The following is a 14,397-nucleotide window of genomic DNA, read 5'->3' as shown; positions in this document are numbered from 1 at the left end:
CTTTATTAGACTAGACAAAGACAGTATCAAATTTAAAATTGAGAAAGGAGTTCAACAAGGAGGCACAATATCTCTGTAGTTGTTTACTGCTGCCCTTGAAGAAGCTTTCAGAAGATTGGACTGGTCGCAGAAAGGAGTCAATGTGAATGGAGAGTACCTAAACCATTTAAGATTTGTTGATGACATTCTGATTATAAGCCATGATCCCGAAGAATTAGAGGAAAATCTTAATCAGATACACTGAGTTAGTAAGGATTTCGGACTAAAGATGAATATAGTTAAAACAAAAATAATGATGAACAAGTAAGACACAGAAAGGGATATAATCATTGAAGGAGTTGTAATTGAAAAGGTGGATTTGTACAGTAATACCCAGAAGTTACGCAACAGGTGGGTCCGACAAAAATCGCTTAAGTTGAATTCGCGTAAGTCGGGGTACAACTTTGCATATAAATTTTGTTTAATTGGGACCAAGGACTAAAAAAACACTAGTTTAGAAGAAAAATATTAATAAAATTGCAGTTCTTTATACATATTAATACAAAATATGTATTAAAAAAATAAATGACTTAAAAAAGTTATTTCGATGTCGATGGCTTCATAAAATCTAACAAATTCGTCTGATGACACAGAAAATTCTTTTTTTCACGCAGAATTTCTTCGTAGCAAGCTAATAATTTTTTTTATTCCTTGATTTGTAGCTATAATGCGTTCTTCATTGTAGTCTAGTTTTCTAAAAATTTTAAGCCCTTTTCAATTGAGCTGAGACCTTCAGTCAAGTTTGCAATTGTCATGTGCTTTTCGCCGTTGCCTCATTTAGGCCTGTAGCACGTGCAATATCACGTGGTCTTTCATTTCGCTCAAAGCGTTTCACAATTTCATATTTTTTCTCTATCAACAGAGGCGGACTGGCCATAAGCCTTACCGGGGAAACCCTGGTGGGCCTGTGTGATTTTGGCCATAAACCATAGTATGAGGCCACTATAAATTTTCCTGGGTAAGAATTTTTGACCCAGTCCACCTCTGTTTATCGATAATTGCTTTTCTTTTTCTCTGAATCTGCACTTCACCAGGACGCTTCCTTTTCACACCTTTTAAGTATTTTACTCATTTTTAGGGAATAAAGCACAATTACAAAACAAGGAGGCACGCCTGATACGCATAAACAAAGTTGTGCGCATGTAGCAACTGAATAAACAACACCATAAAGGCAGAGATACACTATTAACACCTCACATTTCTAGGGATTACTACCATAAAACAATAAAAATCCAGTTGCGTTTCTGCTAGTGGAATCTGTTATAAACTGGTAGTAAACTCGATCTAATTGCATATCGATAGCTGGAATTGTGTTGGTTTTTACGTTATTATGGTGAAATGTGTTTCCCTTAAAACAAATAAATTTTCAGAATCTCCTCCATTCCTATCGTATTGCGTTCGGTTGGGGTGATTCTGCATTCGACTGCCATTTCTTGTAAACACAAAGGCGAATCGTGCATAAGCCAATTCGGTTCGTGTTATATTATAAGATATCGTTACCGTATTTATAAATAGTGTATGATCGAATTCGTGTAGTGTAAACACGTGTTATACGAGGACTGACTGTATACGGCTCGACCGACGCTATCCATTTCTCTCGTGAAAACGATGTAATTTCCGACAAACGTTGAGCACGAATTCGAATGCACACATATAAATATGATAGTTGGAATACAAATTCTTGTATATGTGTGCAGCTAATGCGCAGTAAAGTTGAATTTTGTTCATCTTTCGCTCTCACTCTCCGCCGTCGCACCGTATATCGATAACATATGAAAAACAACCTTGAAGATAGTGGACGGCAGTGTTGCCAAACGAAAAAATCAAGAACCGCGTAACTCCGAGTTCGCGTAAGTCGGGGTATTATTGTATATGTATCTTGGACACATCATTGGTTGTAATAATGATAAATGGCTTGACGTCAAGAGAAGAATAAATTTTGGATGGATAGCATTCAGGAAGTATAGTCACATACTGAGGTTTGTTTGTTTGTTATTTGGTTTTTAGGAGCATTAGCAACTAAGGCCATATTGCTCCAGGAATATGCGGTGGTCATTCCCCTGACCTTTCCGCATGCTCCGTATTTGGTGGTGATGGGCTCGAACCCCGGTCTAATCAAGAAGCGTGTGCTACACACTGTTGCTCCTTCCCACCTGGCTACGGAGGCACCCTACATACTGAGGAGTAATATCCCAAATTGTCTGAAACGTAAAATAATGAACCAATGTACACTACCCACCATTACTTATGGAAGAGAAGCTGAAAACTACACAGCAAAGACTGGAATGAATTATATTAGGGATCAGACGTTTAGATAAGAAGAGAAACAGGTGGATTAGGCAGCAAATTCAAGTAAAGGACACTTTACTTGAATTTGCTTAAAACTGCTAGCTTGGGGGTATTCACAGACAAAAGGTTAAAAGTAGCCGCAGGCAGAGGTGGTGATTCTTGCACAACTTCTATTAGAATAAGTAGCGACCTGGAGCGAGAGATGCTGGGGGTTTCAGAGACTGATGGCAGTCGTCGTGAAACAGGTGGATATATGGAATGTATCAGGGTGAATAGGAATAGGTGCATGTATACCAATGCTAGAAGTATAGTAAATAAATTTGATGAATTTGAAGTGTTGGTCAAGACATCAAAGGCGGATATTGTTGGGATATCAGAGACGTGGTGTCACACTGATATTAGGAAGGCAGAATTGGAATTTGAGGAGTACAATGTGTACAGAAAGGATAGACAGGATAGGAAGGGAGGAGGTGTCATGCTGTTAATTAAGAAAAACATAAAATCAAAAGAAGTGCATCCAGTTGATATAGATGAACAGTGCACTGCAGAGTCAGTTTGGTGTGACATAAGCACTGCGAAAGCAAAAATAAGAGTAGGAGTATGCTATAGGCCTAATGACTCGAATGAGTACAATGAACAATTGTACAGAGAAATAGAGTGAGCTAGTAACTGAATGTCTTATAATGGGGGATTTTAACTTCCCAGATATTGACCGCAACTTGTGGGTTGGTCACTCACACACTAGTAAGACTTTTGTGGATTTATTGGATGATTGTTTCTGCAGCAGCATATTCGAGAGGCAACCAGAGAGGGAATACTCTTGATCTAGTTATCAGCAGTGACCATTCTGTATTAAGAATTTGCAGATAAAGGAACCACTAGGTGGCAGTGATCACAGTGTACTGATGTAGTTGGTTTGTTTGTTTGTTATTTGGTTTTTAGGAGCATTAGCAGCTAAGGCTATATTGCTCAGGGAATATGCGGTGGTCATTCCCTTACCTTTCCGCATCCTCCGTTTTTGGTGGTGATGGGCTCGAACTATGGTCTAATCAAGAAGCGTGTGCTACGCACTGCTGCTCCTTCCCACCTGGCTACGGAGGCGCCCTCCATATTTAGTGGGCACGGGCTCGAACCCCGGTCTAAACAAGAAACGTGTGCTGCGCACTGCTGCTCCTACCCACCTGGCTACGGAGGTGCCTACAGATGTGGTATTTACTTAAAGATATAATTACCATCAGGGGTAAAGGAAAGGGTTTTTGCTTTCGTAAAGGTGAGTACAGTAGTCTCAGACAGTTTTTAAATTCTGTACAGTGGGATCAACTGACAATGTTACCAACAGTAAATTCTAAGTGGGAATAATTTGAGAAATTAATCGTGGAAGCTACTAAAAGTTTCGTACCTATTAAGAAATATTGTTCAAAATTTAGGCCTAAATGGTTATCAAATGAACTAATGAGACTCGTGACAGAGAAGAAAAATGCATGGGATGCATATAAATTATCAAGTGACTCAGAAGCCTATGGCAGATATAAGCTAGCATGTAATCAGGTCACAAAGGAGGTTAGGCAGGCGAAGGCAGATTACGAGAAATCTTTGGCAAAGGATGCTAAGAAAAAACAGCAAGGATTTCTTTACTTATATAAACTCTTAAAAGAAGGGGATGAATCTGATTGGTTCACTTAATATCAATGGTTCGACTATTGATGATCCCGCTAAGATAGCAAACAAACTGAATGAGTATTTTGCATCTACATTCACGCATGAGGAGTTATTAAGGTTTGAAAATGGCAGAAGGTTATCAAATTGTAGCAGGGTGCTTAATGATTTTGTAATAACTGAGAGCAAAGTGGAGGAGAAATTGTTGAAGTTAAACATAAGAAAGGCACCTGGGGTGGATGGGATCTATCCAGTTATATTAAAGGAGGCAGCAAAGCAACTAAGCAAACCCTTAGCCATAATTATGAGAGCATCCTTGGACTCAGGGGAGGTCTCCACGGACTGGAGATGTGCAAATGTATCCCCAATTCACAAAGGGGAAATCGAAGGGTGACACGAGTAATTACAGACCAGTTAGTTCAACTTCTGTTCTGGGTAAAATAATGGAGTCACTGGTTAAGGATGCATTGCAGGATCATCATTGCATAATGGAGTCACTGGTTAAAGATTCATTGCAGGATCATTTGGGAAAGGGAAAGTCTTGTCTCACAAATTTGATAGGATATTATGATGTAGTTACAAAGGAACTGGATGCAAAAAATAATTTTGATATCATATATTTGGATTTCAGGAAAGCTTTTGACACTGTTGCGCATTCTGCTCCAATTTGTACTGTTGTACAAATTGGAGCAGAATGGTATTAAGGGTAAGTTGCTACAATGGATAAAAGGATGGTTGAGTGGGAGAAGACAGAGGGTGGTAATTAATGGGTGCTGCTCTTCAGGGACTAATGTTATTAGTGGAGTCCCACAGAGCTCGGTGTTGGGTCCACTGTTGTTTTGCATATTTATCAATGATATTGATGAAGGTATATCAGGCTTAGTGTCGAAGTTTGCAGGGTTATTAATGATAGTAATGGCATTGTGCTACTGCAACAGGATCTACAAAATTTGGGCAGATGGGCTAAGAAGTGGCAACTGAAGTTTAACCTTGACAAATGCAAAGTACTGCATATGGGTAGAAGTAACCCCAGAGAAACGTACCAACTGTGTGGTACTACACTTAAGGTGGTAGGAAATGAAAAAGACCTGGGAGTAATTGTGCAGTCAGATATGAAGTTTTCTGAGCAATGCAGACAGGCTGCCTGGGCAGGTCATGGGGTTTTGTCAATGATATATAGGAATTTTGCTAGCAGGGAAAAGGAGGTGATTGTCCCTCTGTATAAGGCAATGGTCAGGCCACGCCTTAAGTAGTGTGTACAGGACTGGAGGCCTAATTTTAGGAAGGATGTAGATTTGCTTGAGTGTGCACAGGGAAGGGCAACAAGATTGGTGAGGGGAATGAAGGGATCCTCTTACCAAGAGAGGCTTATGTTCTGCAAATTGCAGTGGCTGGAGACTAGGCACCTGCGCAGTGATCTGATTGAGGTGTATAAGGCCTTGATTGGGTTGAGCACCCTGAATTCTGATGGGATCCTTCCACTTGTTCAGATAACGAACCTAAGGGGGTAAAAATTCAAATTAAGAAAAGACAGATGTAGAATAGATGTGGGGAAATTTGCCTTTAGCCAGCGAGTGGCTAATTGCTGGAACAAACTTCCATCTGTTGTTGTGGAAGTTGATAGGTTAAATAAATTTAAGGAGGAACTGGACAGGCATTTGGAGGGAATGGTGTGATTTTTTTGGCTGATGCTGCATAAGCTTATACACTTGCTTTCTTGCATCACATGCTACTACTACTACTACTTTTATCAAAACTAAAGAACTGAAATGAACTTGGGCAGGACACAGAGCTCAAAGACATGATGACTAAGAAAATAAAAAGAGAATGGTACCCAACAGGAGCTAAAAGAGAAGCTGGAAGACAACAATGGAAATGGACAGATGAATTTCAAGAGTTTGTGGGCAGTAAATGGGTGGCCATGAACAAAACAGAAGGAACTGGGAAGTTGCTGGAGAGGCCTCCATCCTGCAATGGATTGAAAGTGGCTGACGATGACATATAAAGTTGTAAAATAGATAACTTAAAAAGGCATCTTAAAGAGGAATAAATATTTCAGTTATGAATCTTGAAAGAAGTTTTTCTTAAAGTTTAAAGGAACGCTTTCCATTGAAAAAGAGGAATATTAATATTCTTTAAAGGACTGAAATGCTGAGCTAAATAAAAAAAAAAAAAAAAAAAAAAATTGAAAATTTTAACTTCAAATTGTTTCTGACAAAATAAAAAATCAATGGTTTGGTAAAAATTAAAAAACTAATGTATATTTAGAACACCTGTTATACAGTATAATTCAGAATTAAATCTGATAGCCACTTTTAGCTTAAAATTTTGATATATATTCATATGTCAACTAAAGCAGTCCCATACCAGCTGATTGCCTTCACAAAACTTCACAGTCAGTAGACTCTCTAACCCATAGGTACTTCGTGGCCAATAGACTACACTTTCCAAACATAAATTTCATGGTTAACAGACTCTAATGTTCCAAACACACAGCTATTGGTACAAAACATGTGATACTATCTTCTAACATTGCTCTGGAGCCCATGAATATCAAGAATGACAAATGACACCTCTCCAAACATCATTTTGCATTAGTAACCGTTATAATGGACTTGTGCACAGCTGCTCTACAACCAAACCCAATGCTGCAGAGTTGGTCCAAGAGAACACAGGAATATCTGTGCTCTCTTGGACCCACTCCTTGATTTTTTTAACAGATGATATTCACAAGGTATGAACCACCCTCTTTTTTTTTTCTTTTTTTCCAAACATGTTCAGTGAGTTTGTGAGGCTGTCCAGACCTTTTTTTGTTGAAGTATCACCTAGTCTTCCATCTTTGAATAATATCAAACTTCACAAAATCCACTACAATGAGTTTCAGAAGGGTCACAATTAATCATTTCAGCAATGAATATAATCATTAACTGTGTTTAGCAGTCATGTGGCTTGAACCACAGTCCACTCACAAATGTGCACATTCTTCTGCTTCATGTGCTCAACCACTTGGCTATGCCAGGGCTGATGTTTCTCACAAATATATTTGTTGTTTCATTATTTTAGTTTTCATTTAATTTTCACTCATAAATTTATTACCTTTAAAATATACACTAAGTGATCACTGAATTATAACCACATACAATAATTCGTAGGTGCTCCTTTTGCCCTCAGTACAGCAGCTATCCGACGTGGCATTGATTCAACAAGATGTCAGAAGCATTCAGGAGGTATGGCCAATCAAGCTGTGTGTAATGCGGCTAACAATGTAGGTACGCTGGTGATTGGTTTTGTTGCAGGTATGGCGGTGATATGCCTTTCCATAGTGTCCCACAAGTGCTCTATGGGATTGATATTGGGGGAGTTGGAGGCCAATCGATATGCTGGAAGTCAGAACTGTGTTCCTCAAACCATTCCTGCACATCAAGTGCCTGATGACTCGGAGCATTGTCATCTTGGAAGACAGCATCGCCATTCGGGAAAAGGTGTAACAGAGCGGGGTGTACACAGTCAGCAAGCAGTTGACGATAGCAGAGACTAGTGATATGCTGTTCCACGTGCACCAGGGGTCCAAGTTCCTGCCAGTGAAACATGCCCCACACCATACAATCGCCTCCACAGGCCTGCACTTTTGATACCATGCATGATGGATGAAGAGCCTTGTGTTGTTGATGCCAAATCCGTACATGACCATCCATGGTGTGGAGTAAATAACGTGACTCATCTGACCAGCACACCTTCTTCCAGTCTTCTAACGTCCAACTTGCATGCTCTTTGCACCAGGCGAGTCTTTTACGCCGATAAACCTTGGTTAGGAGGGGATGCCGTAGGGGGTCGTCTGCGGTATAGCCCATACGTGCGACACATGGTCATGCCAGATATTGTTCCAGGTTGGCCAGTGTTCTATTGGGTAGTCAACTCTTCAACAGTGCTGCACCTGTTCGCCTGTACGAATTGTTGGACCCAGTGCTCACCTCTAACATCAACCTTTTGCCGACCTTTGCAGTTTTGCCATCGGGTTATTGTTTGGCCATTTTGACACCAGTCCTGGTACACTTTAATAACGGCGGCTCTTGTACACCCCACCAGTTCAGCCATTTGGGAAATCGAGGCACCAGCTCATCGAGCTCCCACAATCTGTCCTTTATCAAAGTCCAATAAATCCTTCCTTTTACCGATCATGCTCTGAATTTTACTACCTACTGAACCATTGACACCTTATCTATGCTACATAGATCGACTAACTGCTCACTCTTGTACGTACCTCACGCGGTCAACAGGTTGCATTCAGTTTTCAGAGGGGTGGTCATAATTCAGTTATCACTCAGTGTATTTTATAACCTTTAAACAGCATCACCAGAAAGCAAGAAAGAGCATATGCCACATATTTCAGGAGAAGCAGGGTAATAATCATTGTATTTTTGTTGTATATACTTCAATAATAATGTTTTTATCTTTTATATAACAGTGTTAGCTTAAGGCTCCGGGTAACCTGGGTAAAAATTCCACAGGCCCTCAGTTATAAACAGGTTATTTGCATTTGTGGTCGATGAGTCTGGAATGGGCACTGTTTTGCAAATTTGACAATGATTCAATTTTAGGACAACACATACACAGAATTTTACCTTTTCAAAATTATGCTGATGTCCCTGAATCAATTTGACACACCTTTCCTGGGGGGCAAATGGTCGGATATCCCATATTCTCACTAAAAGAAAATAAATAAATATATATTTTGTAAATGTGTACCTACACTATTCCATGTTGAGGCTTCATCTTACCCTTACTTTCAAAACTAAATTTAATCTCAATTTCCCTTATCCTACATACAGTTGATTAAACTACGGGCTCATTATAAAAGAATACTCATATTTTACAGTTCTATACGTTATTATATAATTATATTACAACTGATTTTTTTCCACAAAATATCATGAAAGTCTATTCGTAAACTTCAATATGGGCACCATGTACTGCTCAGAAAATATCCACGTGATATTTGACGTCCACCCACACTAGGCCCAGCATGTCAGGTGTAACAATCTCTATGGCTTTGGTGATTCTTTCTTTCGAGTGTTTTAAATCATGGCTTTTTACAGAATAAACAATGTTTCAATGTATCCCCCCCCCCACAAAAAAAAGTCCAGAGGTGCCAGATCAGGACTTCTGAGAACCAGAAAATCACTCCACATCTTTCAATTCAATTCAACAATTTGGAAATTTGTCATTTAAGGTTGTATGGATGTCTGTAAAATACGGTGAGGCACCATCTTGTTTAAAGAAAACTAGCATTATGTGTTCAATCTTAGTAAAGACATAATTGACCCAGGTCCAGATAAGTCAGGCCAGTTATTGCTTTTTTTCAGTGAAAACGAAAGGTCCAGTAACAACAATTATATATATCAGTCCACACCAAACATTAACCTTTGGACTATCATGCATGTTTCATTACAGCAGGCAGATTTTCAGAATCCCAAATACAGGAGTTATGTCAATTTATGGTACCACTCATGTGAAATGTGCCTTATCATAAAACTAAATCCATTTAAGAAATTAGGATCATTATAATTTTTCTGCGAGAAATATAGCTACAAAGTCCACATGCCTAGGACAATCAGTTGGTTTAAATTCATATTTCAGCTGAATTTTGTAGGAATGACATTTCAGTCATTTATTGAAAAATGTGTTGAAAAAGTGTTGAAAAAGTATCCAAAAAGTGTTGAAAAAGTCAACACTTTTTGGATACCAGATTTTGGTATTCTGAATGCCAGACTATGATATGCAATTGACTTTCCAGGGTTCCATGCACCCAACTGTCTGATTCATTCAACCATTTCCTCTGCTACATATGCCTGACTGGTGACTTTCTCTTTTCAAAACTGACAGTTTCTCTAAACCAATTAGAGAAATGAGATCCTCCTGACAGCTTTGTGTCAGGAGGAGTTTTTTTTTTTGCACAGTCACAAAAGATTTACATTCCATTTACCATATCTTTTTGAACATTTTTGTGCAAAAAAATATGGCATGATGAAACTCTCCATCTTTCTTACCAATGCTTGTATCACCACCTCCATGAATCTAGCATAAACAATGAAACTTTGAGAGTTTCCTTGATTTTGTTACAACCATCATTGTATATTAATTATTTTATCAACTGCAGCACATACAAATATGGGTATATAAGAAAAGAAACAAATTGTAAAATTGCTTATGTAAGACAAGAAGCATTATTTAGCACAGATTGTAACTCCAGATTAAATAAGCTAATATAAATGAGGGTTTAGTTCTACAAATAAACAATGTTTCTGCATTCTGTTTTCCAAAACGTTGACCAAATGTAAATTTCAAAAAGTTTTATCAAAAAGTGTTATGCCTTTCCTTCAAATTAAAATATTTTATTTCAACCTCAGTTTAGATGTGGCTAGAAATTAACATTCAATATGTGTGTGTGTGTGTGTGTGTGTGTGTGTGTGTGTGTGTGTGTGTGTGTGTGTGTGTGTGTGTGTGTGTGTAAAACAAGCATTTTATTTTTATCCACTGCATACATCTCAGTAAAATAAAACACATTTCTTCTTTATTTCGATTGAGATTGGTCCTTGAGGTTGTCACAGACATTCTCTCAGATATGCCAGACAAGCTGTACTTGCTACCTGGTAGTCTGAAACACTGATGGAACTGATATTCGGGTGACATACAAGTTAAGTGGACCCAATTTCAGCAAAGTCCGGTCTATGACAGCCAAATCCTCTGCTTGCAACTACACGATGGTGGGACTATTAGTAACCCTGGGTATAACCTCCATGCACATGCACACTGTGGGTGACCACCCAGGTGTGAACCAACGTAAGTAGGGATCGAGGCGCCACATTCCTCTATGTGGCGCCCGCACCACATAGAGGAATACCAGCCCTCTGTGTTACCAGGCAATACTAGATGGTAGACGACTCTCATCAGCCAGTGAAATACCACCACTTTGCTCATTGGAAGATTGAATCCAGAGCTAAGTTCCACTTTGCCAATTGGAGGATTGATCCAGAGCTAAGTTCCGGTCAACCCTTCCCCATCTCTTGAGTTGTTGTATCGAGGGCAGTTGTCATCCAGCATGTTTGATACTTGAACCTGCTCATGACTGATACTTGACTTGCTCATGATTGCTACGTGCACCTATAGGGCAGGAGTTGCTAGTACCTAGTACTTTCCTATCGTATTTTAATTCATATTTTCCACCTGATTTGAGAACCACTGAGTTTTTTGTAACTTCGGCTTGAATTGCCAAATTCCTCAGTTTCTCTCAACAGTCATCCAAGTGGTCACTCTCATTTTGAATCCAGTTTTGAGTTAAGACTGCAGTGTTTTTGTTTACTGTGAAATCATGCAGTTATTTTTTTTTATCTCATTATTTTTGTATCAGTCCAACATTTGTTGTGTAATTGCATAGTTATTTTATTTATATATAATCATTTACAGTACTTTGTTTACAATGTAACATGCTGCCAGGTGCAATTATAAAAGAATTAGCATGGGTGATTTTAGTGGAGAATAAAACAACTATTACAGTCTACATCAATATAAATATTATCAACTATAAAATAAAAAATACTTTCCAAATCTGTACTTTTTAAATTGAAAAGCAGAGTTACTTACGAAAATCACACTTGTCATAGATGAGCACATAATGCAATACAACAGTATTAGATTACATGTTCATCATATGTATATATGCTTTGCTCTGATGAAGCACAAAGGCATGACACTGCAGTGTGATGGTCTATGTATGGTAAAAACTTTTTAATTCTCTCTCTCTCTCTCTCTCTCTCTCTCACATGCACACGCACACAAATATTAAGGTATAAATTATAGCCTTTATGATATACAATTAATTTAGATTTTTGGCTATGGGCAAAACAGCTAAAAAATTAAGGACTTTTTCATATAGCCAATTTTAAAAAAATTCCTTAATTTCAATATAAACTTATTATAAACACAAAGTTAGTTAATATTTTGCACACAAATAATTAACAATATTTCTGAATCTCTAAAAGAGAAGAATGTTACTCACAAGTATTATCCATGGAATTTGAAAGTACATAAGAGCCATCAGGACTCAATGACAACCCGGTGACCGTATCTGTATGACCTGCCATTTTGTAGAGTATGCCATTCTTTCTTAAATCCCAAACCTAAACAATTCACAATGTATAATTATTACACAGATACTCAATATGTAAATTTATATCTTTAAGAGAATAAACCAATCTTCATTGTCTAAAGAAATTAATCTTCATTCAGAGCAGGAGATGCAAAAGACAGAACAAAACCTTAAAGAAACAGAATTCAAAAATCAATCAAATAAGTTTTGTCAACTATTTTCCAAAACCACCCAAGACTGATCTTCAGTAGCTTTGGAAAATTTCTTTAATACAGATATTTTTCTACCATTTTCTTTATTAGCTCATCATTAGGCATAAAAATTTACCTCTGCATTTTTAAACCTTCACCAAGCAAAAATTTTATGCCCATTCCTAGTGAAACAGCATCTAGCTTTCGTTGATACCAGAAAGTACACACAACTGGGATCACAGGCTGTAATCAGATTTTGGCAAATTTTCTCAAGATTTAAGTACCAATTGCAAAAAGGGTCACTGGGTGGGGGGAGATACATAAAAAAAAAAAAAAGGATCTTCTGGAACACCTATTATACAGAATCTTTCCAAAATAGCCATTTTTGTCTTGTTTGTTCATGTTAAATTCATATAATGAATTTAACATGAACAAACACCTTTCTAAAGCTGATCACAAACTCACAATATAAAGTATGAAAATCAAAAGCTTTTAAATTATGATTAACTTTATCTATGCCAGCATAATCAAAAAACAAGAGGTGTTAAATTACCAGGTCACAGCCCACCCAACTTATGAACATCATGCATGCAAACAAAATTCCAGGGATAAACAGTACACTGTTTCCAAAACTGAACAAACTCTAAATATTGGTTTACTTTTTCTCCTAATCAAATACAAATGGATCAAGTTTGCTGAATAGATGTTATTTACAACCAATAAACCCAAAACCAAATATTCATATTATTCCCACTCCTGCAAGGCAAAAATCCAATTTCACTTTCAACTTAGTCAAACTAACTGTCTCTGCCACGTTGAGAGGCAACTTATTCCAGTGTTCAACAACCCACTGCCCAAACTTTATGAGATCCAGCCTTATGTTATTCCCTAAGATTTTATATTTGTGTCCCCTGTGAGAGACACCTGTAAAATGAATTATACCTTATAAATTATACCTCAGCCAGATCCCTCACAGATGTCTAGTTGTCAAACTTTGCAATCCACACCTTCTTTGAACCCACTCTAGAAGTTCTGTCTTTTTTTTTTTAAGGTGTAATCTCTAAACCTGAATACAGTATCCCAAATGCAGTCTAATCACTGTCCAGTATAGAGGGATAATGATATCCTTCTCCCTACCAGCAAAGGTCTTGTAAATCATGGACAGGAATCCACATGCCTTCCTAGCTGCCTTTTTAAATTCTCTGGAAAATTGAATGTCTGACCAAATCATAACCTATAGGTTTTTTCATCTTGTTTAATTTCCATCTTGAAATTAAAGTTCAGTTGCAATTTTTTTTTGGACGACATCTATAACCAATCCAGGTCTTTCTGAAGCAACATGACTTGGCACAAATCGTTAACCACCCTTCCCACCCTCAAATCATCAGCAAACTTTGAGAGCTATTCTTGGATTTCCTCATAAATATCACTGAAGAAAATTACAAATAGGAGGGAATCCAACAGTAATCCCGAGAGACTCCCACTGTTACACTGGACCACCCTTGGTAATACTCTTGATCTGGTTATCAGCAGTGATCATTCGTGCATTAAGAATTTGCAGATAAAGGAACCACTAGGTGGCAGTGATCACAGTGTGCTGAAGTGGGATTTACTCAAAGAGGTAACTACCGTCAGGGGTAAAGGAAAGGGTTTTTGCTTCCGTAAAGGGGAGTACAGTGGTCTCAGACAGTTTTTAAATTCTGTACAGTGGGATCAACTGACGATGTTACCAACAGTAAATTCTAAGTGGGAAGCATTCAAGGAATTAATCGTGGAAGCTACTAGACTTTATATACCGATTAAGAAATAAAGTTCAAGGTTTAGGCCTAAATGGTTATCAAATGAACTAATGAGACTCGTGACAGAGAAGAAAAATGCATGGGATGCATATAAATTATCAGGTGACGCAGAAGCCTGTGGCAGATATAAGCTAGTCTGTAATCAGGTCACAAAGGAGGTTCGGCAGGCGAAGGCGGATTACGAGAAATCTTTGGCAAAGGATGCTAAGAAAAACAGCAAGGATTTCTTTACTTATATAAACTCTAAAAGGAAGGGGATGAATATGATTGGTCCACT

General features: G+C 38.0%; 1 protein-coding gene across 1 annotated transcript in view; it reads right to left on the bottom strand.

Annotated features, from left to right (window-relative positions):
* Positions 1 to 14,397, bottom strand: part of LOC150077181 (U5 small nuclear ribonucleoprotein 40 kDa protein-like) — a 105,632-nt gene that overhangs the window by 15,124 nt on the left and 76,111 nt on the right. The window contains exons 6-7 of the mRNA XM_090386722.1: positions 12,041 to 12,161; positions 8,607 to 8,689 (exon numbers count right to left, since the gene is read on the bottom strand). Of these exons, the coding sequence (XP_090242848.1) occupies positions 8,607 to 8,689; positions 12,041 to 12,161 (204 nt within the window). The remainder of the gene's footprint in view (positions 1 to 8,606; positions 8,690 to 12,040; positions 12,162 to 14,397) is intronic.

The sequence above is a fragment of the Mastigoproctus giganteus genome, chromosome 12 (assembly GCF_048544385.1).
Source record: "Mastigoproctus giganteus isolate SK-2022 chromosome 12, ASM4854438v1, whole genome shotgun sequence".
NCBI classification, from domain to species: Eukaryota; Metazoa; Arthropoda; class Arachnida; order Uropygi; family Thelyphonidae; genus Mastigoproctus; species Mastigoproctus giganteus.
Note: the sequence above shows the minus strand (reverse complement) of the source record. Positions and strands in the feature narration are given on the sequence as shown.